The sequence below is a fragment of the Porites lutea genome, chromosome 13, assembly GCF_958299795.1.
Source record: "Porites lutea chromosome 13, jaPorLute2.1, whole genome shotgun sequence".
Lineage (NCBI taxonomy): Eukaryota > Metazoa > Cnidaria > Anthozoa > Scleractinia > Poritidae > Porites > Porites lutea.
The window spans coordinates 18,685,830-18,702,518 of NC_133213.1; the positions used below are offsets into that span (position 1 = coordinate 18,685,830).

The window sequence follows — 16,689 nt, forward strand, 5'->3', positions numbered from 1 at the left end:
TATTGGGAAAAATAGTTTTATATGTTTGATGATGTTGTGGATGGAAACCAAGTCTTTCTAGACTATAAAAATATTGTTTTTAGATAGTTGCCAAATTTGATTTTTTCAAAAATTTTCACCCATTTTGCTTAAAAATTTGAATTTTCTTTACCGTGCAAGATATGTATCGCTAGTTAATGTTATGTTTAGAAATGTTCTAGAGGTCACATTTACGCAAATAAAATTGAATTTCACCATTGCTATCGTTTTGTTGATATACGTACCAAACAATGTTTCAAGTTAATTGTTGGTTAATTTTATTTTTTATTCACAGCAGTTTGATATGTACAAAATGTCTCAAGGAGTATCCAACATTATTTACAATACAGTAACAAAAAATCTAATGTACCAAAAACGACTGCATTCATTTTCTTTTTCTCGCTTACTTCGCACGTTTAATTCCATTTCTTGTTTTTACTTTTTCTTTTTCTTTCCTCCTTTTTTTCCTTTCTTTCCTTTCTTGTCCCCCTCATCATCTCCAGCCGCGGCTTTGGCGCGCTTTTTGCCCAGTGGTGTCTTGGCGTACCAAGTCTGCAAGGTAAAGGAACATGTGTAACGTAAGGTAGTTCCCGGAGACTTGGCAACAGTAGAAATCATCGGTTGCTCGATCGAAATATCGTAACTTGGCGAGTAAAATTCGGCGGTATATTTATGGTATACTACGTTGTTAGTAGTTAGTGAGTTTTATGTAGCTTTGTAAATTATCTATATTTGTACATATTATTATAAGTAGCTCTGTCGTTCAACCTCAATGTATGGTCAGATATATGGCTGTAAACCAGCGCCCATGAAAATCCCAAAGATGCAAATAAGCGGCTCCAAAATTGTACAGATTCTGCCCCTGCCAATATCACCAGACGAACTTAAGCTTCTCACAAGTGGAGACATCCGTGTTCTCACGCTTGTGGTGCGAGCAAAGACTGGGCACTAGGATTGAATAAGATCACGTTTTGCCACATCGTGACGCAATTCTTACGCGAGGAGATTTGTCACTCACCTTAAACGCTTCTTCCTCTTCTTTGTAAATTGGATCAATGCGTGCCAGTGGTGCCACAAACTCTACCGCTAACAGCGGTCTCTTTGACAGCTGAAATGTAGACGAAATACTGGTCAATGACATGTTGTATCATGTTGTCATGACATGTTGTAGCATCATATGCAACCTAAGTGTACGCAATGGTGCTGCGCACAGTTAACATTTGTCGAACTAAATAAATTTCTATTAGCACATTCCTCACTTTTGGTCATTGAAATGACAAAAGTCAAACAAACAGTGCAAATTTAAGTCATCCTGACGTCATTTCTCTTCTGTACTACTAATAAACTATGGCGCGAAACTTTCTTAACGGATAGTACCTCGTTTTGGTGCTACGCATGCTTTCTACGCATTACGAATGGTCCGAGAAGCGAACTCCTTTTAGTGGGGCCCAGGCGCGTGCGCGGGTGGGGAGCGAATGGTCAAATTTTACCAGTAAAAGTCTCGGCATGAGCGATCAACAAGTAATAAACTGGGGCAGTACAAACCTGCTGAACACGTCTTTCCGTAAGAATCTGTTGGATGGCTTGAGCCATGTGACCTGGAGTGTAGCCGTCAGTTATTTTCGCCAACGAACTCACGTCTAATTGCTCCGTTAAGCGTCCGCCATACCTTGTGACCAGCGTCTTCCATAACACTACAAGCAAACACGAAAGTTTAATAATGTTTTAAAAGGCACGTGCAGTGTAAGACAGACGAGAATTATTTTTTTCTATCGCAGTAGTAGTCTAGAGAAGGCTGTGTTTAGCCAGCACTCCCTCAAAAATCGGAGATGGGTGCGTGTTGGATCACGTGTCAAGAGTCCTCAGGCTCTTTGGACCGTGGATGGTTGCCATACTGCGCAAGGTACAGGGTGTATGATGACGTCAAATGTAGCGACTACACACTACAAGCAAGTCACCCTCACAGGTCCCCGTACACCAGTTACCAAGGTAACCTACGCTCTTCCGCAAAAACCCGCAGACTCTTTGCACTAGACTTTTAAGTGCTGCAATAAACAGATAGATCGAGATAAATAGAGTATACTTACAGAACCTCGAGGCATAATCAGGTCTTGGAAGAAGAAGAATTTTCTGATAAAGACCACAGAACGGCTTGATCTCAGCATCTTGGTTTAGTTAAGGAATAAAACAAAAACAATGACGCACACTTAAATCTGATATTACGGTTCATGCCAAAGATTCGTTTAGCACATCACACAGAGATAGCCTGTTCCCCTTCATGTGAAACGCTCGTTTAAGGCACAGTCGGCTAAGACGCAATAACAAATGCTCAACTGATAGACCGACCTTTATGTTAACAATAATAAAGCGGTTTTTAAGTCTCACCATAATTACACTCAGAGCGACCTTAATGATATCTTGTGTTAACAGGGACATTTGAAAAGGCGAAGCTTGGTTGCTTACACTTAGCACAGAATCTCGTGCTCAAATATTTAAAAATTAAAACTGACGTGTGTGAGAAGGACCACTACTAAGTATATCCAGATCAACTGGTTATCTAAAAAGAGTGGTTCATATCAGTGCCCGATCCAGGCCTTGCGTTAAGGGGCGGGGCAGTCTCCAAAAAATAAGTGAGGGAATGTTCAACAAAAAATAATGAACAAAAGCGCCGTCTTGTGCTTTGAGTTCCTCCATGGAGGACGTGTCGAGCAGGTTATCGGAATTTGTTTTCCGTTATTTGTTGATCATATTATTTATAGCTTCTCAACAGGAAAAGCGTGAACCACTTTAATTTTTCAACGGGAATTTCCGGTTTTCCCATGTAAATGGTAATGGTATGTTATTTTTTCGGATCAATTTAGGTTTGTGAGAAACTGCCCACCTACCCTTCCCCTAAGGCAACATTTTACCCTAAGTGAGAAGTCAGTGTTAATGTTAGCTCAGGGGAGGGGTAGGTGGGCAGTTTTCCAGAAACCTGAATTGAACCCTATTTTCAATACACAATATTACTGAAGGATACCAAAGGGCATTCTTGAGGTGCCTACGATAAGGACTCGATCCTCTGGTTTAAGAGTTTTCAAAATCTTCGGCAGGTCCTTCTTCAGTCTCTTGGGGTCGGTCTATAAACAATAAAAAGAACATAGTTTTGTTAACTTAACGTTTCTTTTTTGCTACTGAAGGAAGTTTCTTGTGCTTTCCCGCGCTTTGGGTACCAACTACACTGGGTGATAGCGGTTCGATTTTTCCCGCGCTTTGCGCTGGCTGGGGGCAACACGTCTTCTGTCATCGACAGTTCACCTTGAAAACGCGTCGATTTCTCCCTCCCATCGCGAATGTTTGATTTCTCATTCACAATGTGCATGTAGCAACATAGGTCATGAAATGTGAAAAAGAGTTGAATGTTACCTTGTCTGTCTTGGGAACTTTCTTCACAAAGGTTCTCTCTGCATCACCGATATAGACTACGGAGGGTTGAAGTTGACGAGCAACCTGTAGCAAACAGAAAAGAGAGATGAATTTCAACGCAGTTAACTACAGGAACAAAGATGCTCAAGCCCGCTCCCTCCCCTCCACACCCCGTCCTCAAACCCCGAGTCCTCAGTACAAATCCAGTAACAACACAATGCTTATTAGTATCTATCCAACAACTAAGAAGAAAAAAATATAAAGAAAAGGAGATCAAGCCCTTTACAGTGAAAGCAAACAGAAGAACACACATTTTTATGTGATTTTCTCGTTTTGTTACAATATTTTGAAACACTGACAAAAGATGCTAAAATCAAATGATTATACCTTGAACACCATGTGTAACATCATCTGTAGCCCTGCCTTCCCGGGGTATTTTCCCGCGATATTAGCAGCTGTCAGGTCAAACATGTTCGCTCCAGTCTCCGTGCAAACACAGTGCACCAGCATTTTCTTTCCAACACCTCGTGGGCCAGCGATAAGAACAGACTTGACCACCGGTGACTTTTCATGCACAGCTTGGGATCCTGCAAGACAAATCACGGGGAAAGATTGAAACGTCAAAATTCAACCAATCAGTCAGCCAATAATTTTCGCCTCCGATCAAGCGGCTGGCACTCAAGGGGAAAGTATGTTCCGGTACGATTTCTTATGAGGCCGCGCGAGGACTAAAACTTACTCAGGGTTTCATCTGAAATGATCTGTAAGTCAAGGGGGACACAGAGACAGAAAGGGTCTTTCTGCAGGTACCGTTGCCACAAAAGAAACAAGGAAACCAAAAAATAGAGTTCTCCTGGAGTTTAATTATTTGGTTGTATTGTTTCTTTTGTAGTATGTTATCTGTGCCTCGGTACCTACAGAAGGAACCGAGAGAAAAGAAAAGGGAATATTTTCTTCCTTCTTCCCACATGGATTTTCTCGTCTCATCCCGCCTCAACGATGATGGTACTTTCTACTCTCTCCGACATGCCTGATTGATCTGCCCTTGAAATCATGTATAGCGGGTTAAATACCGAAAATGTTGAGCGATCACTCGCCAAAATAAAGGCTTGTGCTACAGGCTACTCGCCGCATGTCATGGAATCCAACAACGTCTTGGACTCTGGATTCCACGTCGTGGATTCCGGATTCCAGGTATTGGATCCCAACTTTGCCAGTGAAACTTGGATTCTGGGCCCAGTTGTTCGAAGGCCAATAAGCGCTAACCCAGGGTTATATCTTAACGCGGGGGTCTTTTTCTTTTCTTCAAAAGCATTTTCCCGGAGAATTTTCTCTTCTCTTTTTAGATTAGCCAATCATCAAATTGTAGACGAAAAGAATTAAACTGAATTTGCGTTTTAAGCTTTCATATCTGAATTCAAATTTCGCACTACCTTTGGGTTATCTTAACCCAGCTTCGAACAACTCCGCCCTGGATTCTAATCGTTAGTAGGATTCCAGATTCCTTGAGCTGTATTCCGGATTTCAAAGACCAAGATTCTAGATTCCTCAAGCAAAATTTTCCTGGATTCCAGATTCAACAGGCAATAATTTACCTGATTCCGGAATTCCTTATAATAGTACAAAGGCTAAGAACATCTCAGAAAACAGGTACACTACCAAGACCTTAAAATCCCATAGTGATGTCCACGCAACCTATGAACAGTTTCAAATTCTATGTTAAAATAACAAAAACAAACGATTAGTTACCTAATGGCAGTATAGCGAACTCTGTGATGACTCTTCTGACGTCAGATATGGATGGCATAGGCTCGATATTAGCCTGACGGAGTGTGGTACCGAGGTAACTAAAATGAAACGAGAACGTACAGTCGTTATTTAGAGGGGTGGGTTTTTTTTTTTGGGGGGGGGGGAGGGGGGAGACAGGGTCGACGCAGCGGTGAGATCACTCGCCTCCCTGGGTTGAGTTTGTTGTTGGCTCTCCCCCTTACTCCGAGAGGTCACAGCTGGGAATCGAACTCAGAACCCTCGTGGGGGGGTACTCCCTACGGGGATGGGCCGCTGGATAGGATATGCTTTTTGTCCTCTCTATCCTAAACAAGGTATACAATTGGAGATTCTGTCCTAATTATAAACAGGGTATTACCTGTTATTACCGTTCATTTTGTCGTTTGTCCTAGACAGGGTAATAAAATTGAGGGTGTTGTCCCAAAAAGGGTATTTAGGATTTTTTGGTCCTAAGCTATCTTCTCCCGCTCACCACCTATGGCACAGAAGGCCGCACTAAACCAACTGTGCCCAACCATTGCTCCAAGTGCAATCGATAACATGTCCGATATTGACTGCCCTTTGCCCCTAACTGTTTCATTCTGCTCGCAGCTTTGTCAGATTTTAAACACTAGTTTTGGTGGCCCTGCAGCAACATCACAATGTAAAGATGTACCTGTATTCGCCAGCGTATTCTTTCAGTCTAGTTTTTGGAGCTCGAACTAAAATCCCTTCATGCACCAACTCTTCATATAGAGACTCAATAGTTCTAAAAAACGTAAAGTTATTGTTAATACAAGACGACCCAATAGTCAGCCGATACAAGACAAAAAAAAGAAACAACAACAACAAATGTTTTGTTACGCTAATTAAACCAATGACGGCACCCGCAAATGCGTCGTTACGCTAATTAAACCGTTCTAGGCACGTGCAAATGCGTTGTTATGCTAATTAAATCGTTCGAGACACGTGCAAATGTGCTGTTTTGCTAATTAACCGTTCAAGGCACGTGCAAAGGCGTTGTTATGCTGATTTACCGCTCAACGCACGTGCAAAAGCGTTGTTACGCTAATTAAACCGTTCAAGGCAAGCGCAAATGCGTTGCTATGCTAAAGAAACTTTTCAAGGCAAGTGCAAATGTGTAGTTATGCTAATAAAAGGTTTCAAGGCACATGCCAATGTGTTTTCTTACTTATTAGGTCTGTAATTTCAAGAAATTTCCCTTTTTCTTGCACTTTTACCAGATAATTCAACCAAGTCTACTCACGCATGACATCACGATGTAAACTAACTACTGCGGATCGTACGCTAAGAGTGAGCAGTGACAAATCACAAACCTGTCCGCTGTCAAATCCTTTTCCTTCTTTTTCTTTTTCCCTTTTTTTCCACTTTTCTTTCCACTCTTCTTCTTTTTCTATTGAAATAAAACATTACGATCAATTTTTACAGCGGCCTAGTTGTTCGAAGGCCGATTAGCGCTTAACCCGGGGAAAAATTTAACCCGGGTTTCTTTTTCTTGTGTTCAAAAGCATTTTCTGGGATAATTCTCTCTGTTATTTTTAGAGCTTTCAATCATCAACTAGCAGACAAAAAGAATTAAAACTGAAATGCTTTTCAAGCTTCCAAATCTGAATTCAAATCTCGCTCTAACCCTGGCTTATCTTAACTCAGCTTTGAACAACTCGGCCCTGGACAGTATCTATTTTGCGTAAAACTACTGTGTTTTGAAAAGTTTTGAAACCTTGCCTTTTTTCCACTTTTCTTCCCACTCTTCTTGCCCTTCTTTCCCTTTTTTCCTCCTTTCTCTCTGTCAACAGCCTGAAAATACACAAAGAAAAGGTTTTGTTTAGTATATATGCTTCCTCTCAGTTGCACCAGATTTGTAAGATAAGAATACAATACGTCACAATGGATGATGAATTCATCAAAATCAAACGCGCGCTCCAAATGCAGGTTTCGCTCAACTAGAGAAAACACACCAAAAAACCCTAAAGGGCCACGCAGAAATGACTAAGGCCATGTTTACACACTCAGGAAGAGATAAGCTGGTGCAAAGATTTCCTAAACTGCGGTCTAAGTTAGACTTCGTTTAAATAACCGATCCTTAGATTCTAAGAAGAGGACTACGATGACGAGATTTTCTCTATAAAAATCGTGCGCGCGCGTGGGCCAGCGTCACTTTGGTGATAAAACGTCATACCCGCAGTCATTCTGCTACGAGAATAGGGAGTTTAAGATACCAAGACGACAAGGGCCACGAAAAAGTCGCTTAAAAAGTGAATTTGCGTTCTTTCAATCTCTATCACGATTACTCCAACTCATTTACTTTGTCAAATGCAAGCGAACTCTTTTTGAGCCGAATTCCCAAGAACCATATTCAAGTTCAGAAAGAAAGAAAAAATTAGCCGTCGCTTGTCGTCTTCCACAAAATGAAATTAGGCATTTCCCCGTCGTAGTCCTGCAGTGACGGCAACGAAAAGTACAAAAAAGCGTGATTCACGTGTAGAGTTGTTGTTTTGCCTATTCAACCTTTTGCTTTTTTGATGTTCTTGTTGTCGTCGCTGTCGCGGCATCTTAAAGGCCCTAATGTCGTAGTGACGGAAACAAGTTACCAACAGTTAGAAGTTTTATGACATTGCGATCGGGAGAGGGTTTAACCTCCCTCTATGACTCTTTTGGTCAAAAAAAGTGCAATGAAGATTTGGTTAAATCCATCGGAACTAGAACACAAGATAAACGTGAAAACAAAACAGACGTCTGAAGTTTGACGTGCCTGATCGACAAAATTAATACACGTTCTTGTTGTTTAAGACGTTTAAGCCGTCTAGTATAAAGGTGAGAAAAGCGATTACTTTCAAGTCGAGAAATCTAAAGCGTTTCCAAGTACATGTGAACAGTTTGCTTTTTTCTGAGTATGTGACTTTACTGTCCATTGATGGAAGGAGAAGAGTAGTATATGCAGTATAAACCAAATGCATTACACCACGGTCAGTACAAACCATTTTTAAGTTCTTTAGCTCCTGTCGCATGAGCTCGTCGACTTGTTTACGAATTTCCTCTTCGACTTCAATCCTAAAAAAATGAGACGCTAAACTGTAAATTCAACATCCACTGTTACAAATCATGTTCATAGACATAACATATTTCTCTTTTTGAGATCGTCCAGTGCGCGGGGGATTTATTGACCGCTAGCGCAAAAGGGTGGGGATGAGTTCGCTTTCGCGCGCCCCAGGCGCTCTGTGTACAGGCTATATCGATACACAGTTCACTCGTTTAGAGGCTTAATGTGATGTCTGAGCGCCACACTAATCCTCGATGGAGGTGCACTAGACATTCAGGAAACAACACACCGGGGGGGGGGGGGGGGGGGTACTTCCTTCTAAGAGGCTAATAGGGATGTGCCGCTGGATTGGGTCGCATTTTCACGACTGGATTGACTAGAATTGGGTCGCATTTTAAATAGAATTACTAGAATGGGGTTGCACATTTTCACATTTTTTGGGGCAAGACAGTTCTTCAGATTATTATGCTGTACAAGGTGGTTCTAACTTTTGAGCCCATGGATGAACTCCTGAAGTGTGACCATTCAAATGAAAGCTACAGTGCAGTTCTTTCCTGTGGTACCGTCTATTGCCATACAAGTAACTCTGTATCTCAGAACTAGTTTATATAAAATAAAACAAATACCTTTTGGCCTCCTTGATCAACTCTGCGTCATGTTTCTGCTCAAAATTGCTTGCCTCCTCTCTGAATTGCCACACGTCTTAATGAAAAATAAATGCACGAGATGCACAATTGGCTATTTTGTGAAAAATTCAGTTTTTTGTTGAGAGTAAGATGCTAATAAGACCTCTTTTTTCCCAGTGAAGCTCGTGTGAAAACACTCTAGGGAATCGTTTACTTCAAATTTCGATGTATTCAAGTTCATATGAACGCAAAATTGATGAAAAGATAAAGGGCAATTTCCTTGAGACCTACATTGGCAAAAACAAAACATAAGCTAGAGTCTATTCCCCACTACAGAAACTATAGGGGGAATTTACATGTGCTAATCTTGATTCTTTAGAAGAAGTTCCTTGAGATCCATCCATTTTCCGTCTGTTTTGAAAGACCCTCAGTATTTCCCATTCAAGGGAGATTGGGTACATGCTTTCGGCGCAATGATTTCTGGGATCATTTGGATTGGCGAGTGTTACTTATGATTGGTTAATTAAATGGTTGCCTTGAATACCAACGATCAATCATAACTATTAACGCTTATCCATCCAAACTATCCCAGAAATCACTGCACCCAAAACTTGTACCCAATCTCCTCTAAGTGGGTAGCCTGTATAGCTGGCGGGATTAGCGTGGGAGTGCTGTTTTAGCGGCGGAGCCGCGAGAAGAGTGGGTACAAATCAATTTGAAATCAATTTGATTTTCCCTCACGGCTTTGCCGCTCGCTTCGCGTGGCGGTTCCGCTGCCAAAAAAGTAGGGAGCTTTAGCAACGACGACGGTGACGGCAACCAGGACGTAAAAAAAGCAATAGGTTTATTACGCAAAACGACAACTTTGCACGTGCATCACGCTTTTTTGTACATTTCTTCACCGTCCTTGCACGACTACGACGTGAAAATGCCTAATTGTAAGTTTTATGGAGGACGTAAACAAGCGACGACGAATCTCTTTTTCTCTCTCTAAACTTGAGTGCGGTCGTCAAGAAATCAACTCCAGGGAAAATTGCCTGCACTTGCCATTTTCAGCAAATTGGAATAAACGCGACAAAGATTGAAAAAACGGGAATTCATTCTAAAACTGACGTTTTCGTTGCCGTTGCCGTCGTCGATGCCAAAGCTCCCTAGTACCCCGCGCACAAGAATCCCGCCACCTACGCAGGCTACCAACTGGGGAATCCTAAGGGTCTTTCAAAACAGAGGGAAAATGGATGGATCTCAAGAAACTTCTTTTAAACAAGCAAGATTAGTACGTGTAAATTTGACACCAACCTTTATATGTAGCAGCGGCTTCATTGACTGTTGGAACAAAGTTTGAAATTTGCATTTTTATTCCTTCCTCTTCTTCCTGCAAAAAAGGGGAGAGAAGCAATGAATGAAACCAGAAGAGGATTTTTTTTTTTCTTAAAAAAAGAAAATACAAACAAAAAAACAGAAAAATTACCTCATCCCCGCCTTTTCCTTTGCCCTTTCCTTTGCCTTTTCCTTTTTTATCCTTTTTGTCTTTTTTCTCCTTCTTTTCTTTTTTTCCCTTCTTTCCCTTTTTCTTCTTCCCTCCATCGTCATCCTGCAATCGATTTTGACTTGTTACAGATACGCAAACAATTGATGCGCCAAAATCAATAGCATCCTAGGATATAATTTTATTTTTGTAGTAGCGAGTTTCCCGTTAGAGCGACAGTAACGATAACGTTAAACAGCCACAGGTTTAAAGAGCAAAACACCTCTTCATGTGGATCCCACTTTTTGGTACACTTTCCATGAGTATAACTTCATTGTGAAAATGACATAATGAACTGAGAGTCTTTTCTTATATTTTGTTATTGTAACAGAATGTAAATACCTGTCCTTCTTCTTTTTCCATCTGCAAAAAAGATGTTAAACAAAAAAATACTCATTAGAGACTTGTTCAACAACATAAGTCACAAGTAAACATAAATATAGTAACAAGAGACAGTGGCAGATCCAGACCTCCAGATAAGGGGGTGGGGGAGGGGGGGGGGGGGGCGGGACTCGGTCTCAAAAAAATTTTTTTTCGGCCCTTTGAGTTTGGTCTAAAAATAAGTGGGGTCCAGACCCCTCCCCTGGGTCCACCACTGAGAGAAACTCTTAAAAGTTACCTCAGCAGGATCTTTCTCTTTGAAAATGGCAGCCGAACCTCCTTCATCATCGTCGGGATAATCAGGAAACTTGCCTGTTTTGTCCCTGAGAACAAAATCACGCGAATTAACTAATAACGCTTGGATTTTGCTAAATTTCTCCCCCCCCCCCTCCCCCCATGTAAGACATGTAAGGGAATCCAAGACGGGCTTGGATTCTGGATTCCAGGTTCTAGATTCCCTTAAAAAGTGGAACTTGGATTCAGGAATCCAATCATTAATGGGAGTCCTGATTCGTTGAGCTGTATTTCAAATTCCAAAGCCAAGGGTTCCGGATTCTACAAACAAAAATTTCTTGGAATACGATTCCGGATTCCACAAGCAAAAATTTTCCCAGATTCTAGTATCCTTTAAACGGAGTGGAATTTTGGGCCCTGAGCACTGCTTTCCTGAGGTACTGTCTGTCATGTTCCAACAAGGTGGTTGTGGTACCCATGTATCTCTGCGCCCGCCTCCACTAGCACTTGCTATTTGCGGGTGGAAACGGACTTCATGTATGTCAGTTGTTAATAAAGTGTGTGACTGTGTGAGTGTGTGAGGTGGTTCTAACTCTTGAGTCTGTGGATGAAATCCTAGGTGTGACCATTCAAATGAAAGCTACTGAGTAGTACTTTCCTGTGGTACTGTAATTATTATTATGTTGTACAAGGTGGTTCTAGCTTTTGCGCCAGTGGATGAAATCCCCAAGTGTAACCATTCAAATGAAAGCTACTGACCAGTACTTTCCTGTGGTATTGTTAATTATGCTGTACAAGGTGGTTCTAACTTCTGCATCTGTGGATGAAATCCTGAAGTGTAACCAATCAAATGAAAGCTACTGCGCAGTTCTTTCCTGTGGTACTGTCTATTGCCTTTCAATAAACTTATATGTTGCTTCACAATGAGGGTTTACCTTTTCAGTTTATTCAGAATCTACACAAGCTTATAATCTCACCTGCATTCTATAAACCACTGTCTAATCTGATCCTGCATGTTTTCTTTCATGTCTGGTCCTTCTATTTCACGGATCTTTTCTTTTATGGACACAAGTGCCTACAACAGTGACAAGGAATAAAATAAATGTTTTTTTTCCTTGCAGATATTCTTCAAAAAGCAGTTATTATCCATTGAGTGGTAATTCTGTTATTCTTCCTCTGGTTTGGAGACAATTAAGGGCTTTTTTACCTTTGCGTAATGTGTGAAATCTTTCACCAAGTTCTCACCAACATAGATAACATAAGGCCTGATTTGCCGCTGTCTTCACGTGAAGACTATCAGTCTTCCATGGTTCAGTCAAATATTTTACAATTGGTAGCAACAGCAAAATAATGGCGTACATCTTTCAAATATGGTCAATGCCGGCTAGTAATATAGAACATTTCAGTTATGAAAAAAACATTTTGAACAATTTTTGTTATTGGTAATGATATCGTACAATAATGATCTTGGTGGTGTTGACCAGTGATGGCGATGATGATGATAATCAGATGATGACAAAGATGAAGATTTTTTAAGATGATGCTGATGATGATGATAAAGATGATGATGATGAGGCTAAGGATGACCATGATGGTGATGACGATGTTAATTTTAATGATAATGATGTTGGTGACTGATGACGAATTGACTAGTGAACTAGATGATAGCCTTTGTTCATAAAAAAGAAAATAAAAGCATGAAATGTTGGCAAACTAGAGTGAACTAAACCTGTTGGTATTCCCTCTCATGCTCTTCTTGTACAACTCTTCTGTGTTCCTAAAAACACAAACATATAAAGCATATATAATTATTATGACTCATCAATGAGCCAAACTATTACCAACCAAAAAAAGAGCTGTATGTTCTAAATTCTGTTAAAATGATGACTTTACCTCTGTCTTGTTTGCTGTAAACATGGGTGTATCTTTCCAGTCCTCAGATTCAGATTGGGGAGCCTGGAGACATTAGTTAAGGAGACAATGAATGATAATTTAACTTCGTATAATTACATTGAACAGAGCACTATGATTGGCTAGGAGCTTTGCTTTATCCTGCTATAATCACTGCACGGTGATTATAACATTGAAGGCTAGCAGTTTTCAAAATGGCAGCCAGACTTTTTGATGTTTCGGAGTCAGAAATTGATCAATAATTTTATTTTCTCGAATAATCATCAATGTAATTATACCAAAACAATTAGTTGCCTCAGGCAACGTGAATATCAGCGACTAATATTATTGTTAAATATCCAAATGAATGCAACATAATGATCTATTAAATGAAAGCATGTGGTATACAGTGATCACCAAAATATTTAGAACCTACCATTCCGACAAATATCAATTCCTCTTCTCTCATTTTCTTGGTTTTTCTCCTTTGCGAATAACCTTTCCAAACCTATGTAGCAAAACAATTTTATTAAGTGCAGACAGTTAGGGTATTTTGTTGGGAAAAGGAATCCCAACACAAAAGGAACATCATTCTCAAAGAACAATGGCCATCCCCGACAGCGTTAAAGAGAGCACCTTTCAATGGTACGGCAAGGGACAACTGTAAGTGTCCTCTGTTCGATCTCATGCCTGCTCATACCTCTCTTTTAATTAGCATGAAGCACCGGTACCTAGGAGTATTGCTACTCCTCGCTGCACCAGATGCTAATCCACCTCAGGGTTACCGCCCAACAGTATCTCGCCAGTACTTAGTTATATACCTGGGTGAAGAGACAAAGTGGAGCTAAGGCCTGGTTCAGACGCCGTACTTTTCATGTGCCAAACCTAACTGAATAAGTTCGACTTTGGAGCGACACTGGCGCGACATCTGATTAAGACGGACCTAAGTTAAGTTCGACAAAAGTTCGACAGACTCTGTCAAACTTTACGCTTTTGCCGCACCAAACTAAAACTTCCGTACCAAATTGATTCAGACGCCGCTCTTTTGCCGTACTTAATTTATCAGTTAGGTTCAGCACATGAGTGGAGCGGCGTCTGAACCGGGCCTAAGTTCCTTGTCTAAGGAAACAACGCGACAGGGCAAGGCTTGAACCCTGGACCTCCAGATCTGGAGTTTGAAGTTGGCCACACATGCCTCCTAAGGTATAAGCATGCATGCATTTAATAAATTATAATGCCTTATATTGAATGGACTTGCTTGTACCTTTTGAATTTTTGTAGCTGCAATATCTGGATCCATGGTTGGAGCTCCTCGTAACTGAGCTTGCCTCTCTCTTTCTTCTTGTTGCCTTTAAAAAAATATCAAAGAAATAATTAACACAGTTGAATTAAAAACCTCCATTAAGTACTTCATCTGACAAGGGAACACATATAAAAAGTAGTGTTCCCAATCAAAGCACTAAACTTCTGTATAAATTTTGTATCACTAATAAATCTTGGCAATATTTTAGACTGTTATTAATGTGGGACATTAAATTATGTATTTCTGTTTTAGGCAGAAGAAAGTAAAAAACATTCTAATTATAAATTAGAATTAGAATGAATGGGACAACTATCATGGATTGATTCACTGATAGAATGTCTAGCATAACGACAGATTTTGCAAGGGGGAATGACATAATCCCCAACTTGCCAAAAAAGAGAATCTACTGGATCAAGATTGGTAAGACATGCTTATAATATTTGATTATAAATATTATTATTTGATTTGTACCAAGGTTGCTATAATACACATATACATGGCATGTATACAATAGCTGAAATTCGTTTGGATTTACACCAAGCATGAATAGAATGCATAGAAAGTCATCAAAATAATCATGCAAATTTGGGCCTAACATGTCACTGTCACTGGTGATATGATCACCAACTTTTTTATATTCTATCACATTTTCATGAAACTTTTTATGACAAGTACAGTGTTGGAGAAACAGCTTTTGCACTGGTTTTGTCCACTCTGTAATCTTTGGTTGTAATACCATGGCAGTTAGTAGTAATTTTGTCATTACCTAGTTTATAACTGTGGTTGGCTTACTGAATTAAATTGAGTTTCTAAAACCTTAATCAAGTACCTGATTTCTCTCATAAATTTTGCTCGAAGTCTCCCTTGCCTTGCTCGCTCATGAACCTAAGATGCAACAAATAAAAATTAATAGGGTCGAGCTATGTTGCAAATGTTGAGAGTGTTTCAAAAAGTTTTCAAATATTTTTTAAACTAACCTGAATAAGTCTGATAGCATCATCCAGTGTCATTTGTATTTCTTCCTTTTGCTTGATAGGAAATTTGGAAAGGGAAAACGTTCAGTGAGTGTAAACTTAATTGACAACTGAAGCTACATATTTCTTAATACCACCGACAGTTACGTATTCTGTCTGTGACAGATAGAGCTAGGACCAGTACCTTCTGGGCTGTGCTCTACCCAGCAAAAATTCTTCTACAACTATTTCGGGACTTGATTACTGGCCGCACAATAGGGTGGCTGCTTTATTATAGGTGTCTGCTTAACCCATTTGTCCCTGAACCGCCCATAACCACCCATGAGGATCCTTGCATGTCCCTTCTACCGCTTGTGACCTCATCAGTTTTCACAATCAAGGACAACTTTGTCTGCTAACTTGTGCAAGGTGAAGAGATCTTTCAAACAATACCAGAATGAGCATGGTTCAGTCAAGGTTAATGGAGAAAAAGGCAAAAACCATGTGACATATTGCAACCTGAAAATTTTCCTGGAAATCTAGTTCCACTACCCACCTACCTTCCCTTTTATCTAATCCTAAGATCCTAAAAGCTCTCCCAAAGACTTTTCCCTACAAAATGAAGCCTACTAAATGCCCAGGAACAGAAAAAAAATGATGAGAGAAAAGAAAAAGAAGAGGGGAGGAGAGAAAGTGAAAAGAAAAAGTCATGAGCTTTCTGTGCATGCCCGAACTTCACAAGCGAATATTTTGCATCTGGATCAGGAGACCACAAAGTGTATGACCTGTGAACGGATTTGTGGTGAGTTTTATCTCTTAGAAACCAGACAGTTAATTATCAGAAAACAGATCAACCATCAGAAGACATTTTTTGGCAAAATTTCCAGGAGGGTATGGGTTAATGAAGGTTAAATGGCAAAAAACAATAATTTTGCAAACAAATTTTTTCAACAACATTATATTACTCACTGGAGTAGTGTCCTGAGGTCCCATTTTTGCTAGGATTCCACCAAGCATTTTTTCTCTTTCTTGAAGAACCTTAGAATTTTCATATGTGAAGTACTTTGGAATAGGAATTTCTATGTCGTCCTAAAAGTACATAAGAAAAAAAAAAGAGAGGAAGAAATTAAATCCAGATTGTGGTGCATCATCATTAGTATGGAATTTTGCGCTTGTTCCTCATACGTCATTTCGTGAGAAAAACAGTGGTGAATTAGATCAGCATACATGTATATAACAATTTCCATGTTTCATATCAAGTTAAATGAACTTACTGGAGTAAGTTTGAGATCTGAGAGAACATCATCAAAGTAGTGATATTCAGAAAATTCCAACAGCACCATTTCATTCTTAAGTTCTAAAATCCTTCCCATTATACCATCTAGTAAATGCCGCAGGACTCTTCTTTTCTGGGGATGCACCACCTAAGGAAACAAATACCTTTAAATTAATTAAATCAATCAATCAGTCAATTTTTTTGACAAAAGGTGAAAAAGCTATTTAAAGCACTAGTTTGCAAAGTC

General features: G+C 40.0%; 1 protein-coding gene across 1 annotated transcript in view; it reads right to left on the minus strand.

The window, feature by feature from the left end:
- Positions 1–272: 272 nt before the first annotated feature.
- The window catches only part of LOC140922957 (dynein regulatory complex protein 11-like), a 27,947-nt gene continuing 11,530 nt past the window's right edge, over positions 273–16,689 (minus strand). Inside the window, exons 4-29 of the mRNA XM_073373005.1 lie at positions 16,441–16,590; positions 16,136–16,255; positions 15,191–15,241; positions 15,043–15,098; positions 14,175–14,259; positions 13,347–13,418; positions 12,914–12,976; positions 12,750–12,797; positions 11,998–12,095; positions 11,025–11,109; positions 10,748–10,768; positions 10,349–10,471; positions 10,177–10,252; positions 8,878–8,953; positions 8,190–8,262; positions 6,937–7,008; positions 6,528–6,604; positions 5,867–5,959; positions 5,173–5,270; positions 3,811–4,010; positions 3,424–3,507; positions 3,038–3,137; positions 2,106–2,183; positions 1,564–1,712; positions 1,037–1,126; positions 273–570 (exon numbers count right to left, since the gene is read on the minus strand). Coding sequence (XP_073229106.1) covers positions 454–570; positions 1,037–1,126; positions 1,564–1,712; positions 2,106–2,183; positions 3,038–3,137; positions 3,424–3,507; positions 3,811–4,010; positions 5,173–5,270; positions 5,867–5,959; positions 6,528–6,604; positions 6,937–7,008; positions 8,190–8,262; positions 8,878–8,953; positions 10,177–10,252; positions 10,349–10,471; positions 10,748–10,768; positions 11,025–11,109; positions 11,998–12,095; positions 12,750–12,797; positions 12,914–12,976; positions 13,347–13,418; positions 14,175–14,259; positions 15,043–15,098; positions 15,191–15,241; positions 16,136–16,255; positions 16,441–16,590 — 2,355 coding nt within the window. The 3' untranslated portion in view covers positions 273–453. The remainder of the gene's footprint in view (positions 571–1,036; positions 1,127–1,563; positions 1,713–2,105; positions 2,184–3,037; positions 3,138–3,423; positions 3,508–3,810; positions 4,011–5,172; positions 5,271–5,866; positions 5,960–6,527; positions 6,605–6,936; positions 7,009–8,189; positions 8,263–8,877; positions 8,954–10,176; positions 10,253–10,348; positions 10,472–10,747; positions 10,769–11,024; positions 11,110–11,997; positions 12,096–12,749; positions 12,798–12,913; positions 12,977–13,346; positions 13,419–14,174; positions 14,260–15,042; positions 15,099–15,190; positions 15,242–16,135; positions 16,256–16,440; positions 16,591–16,689) is intronic.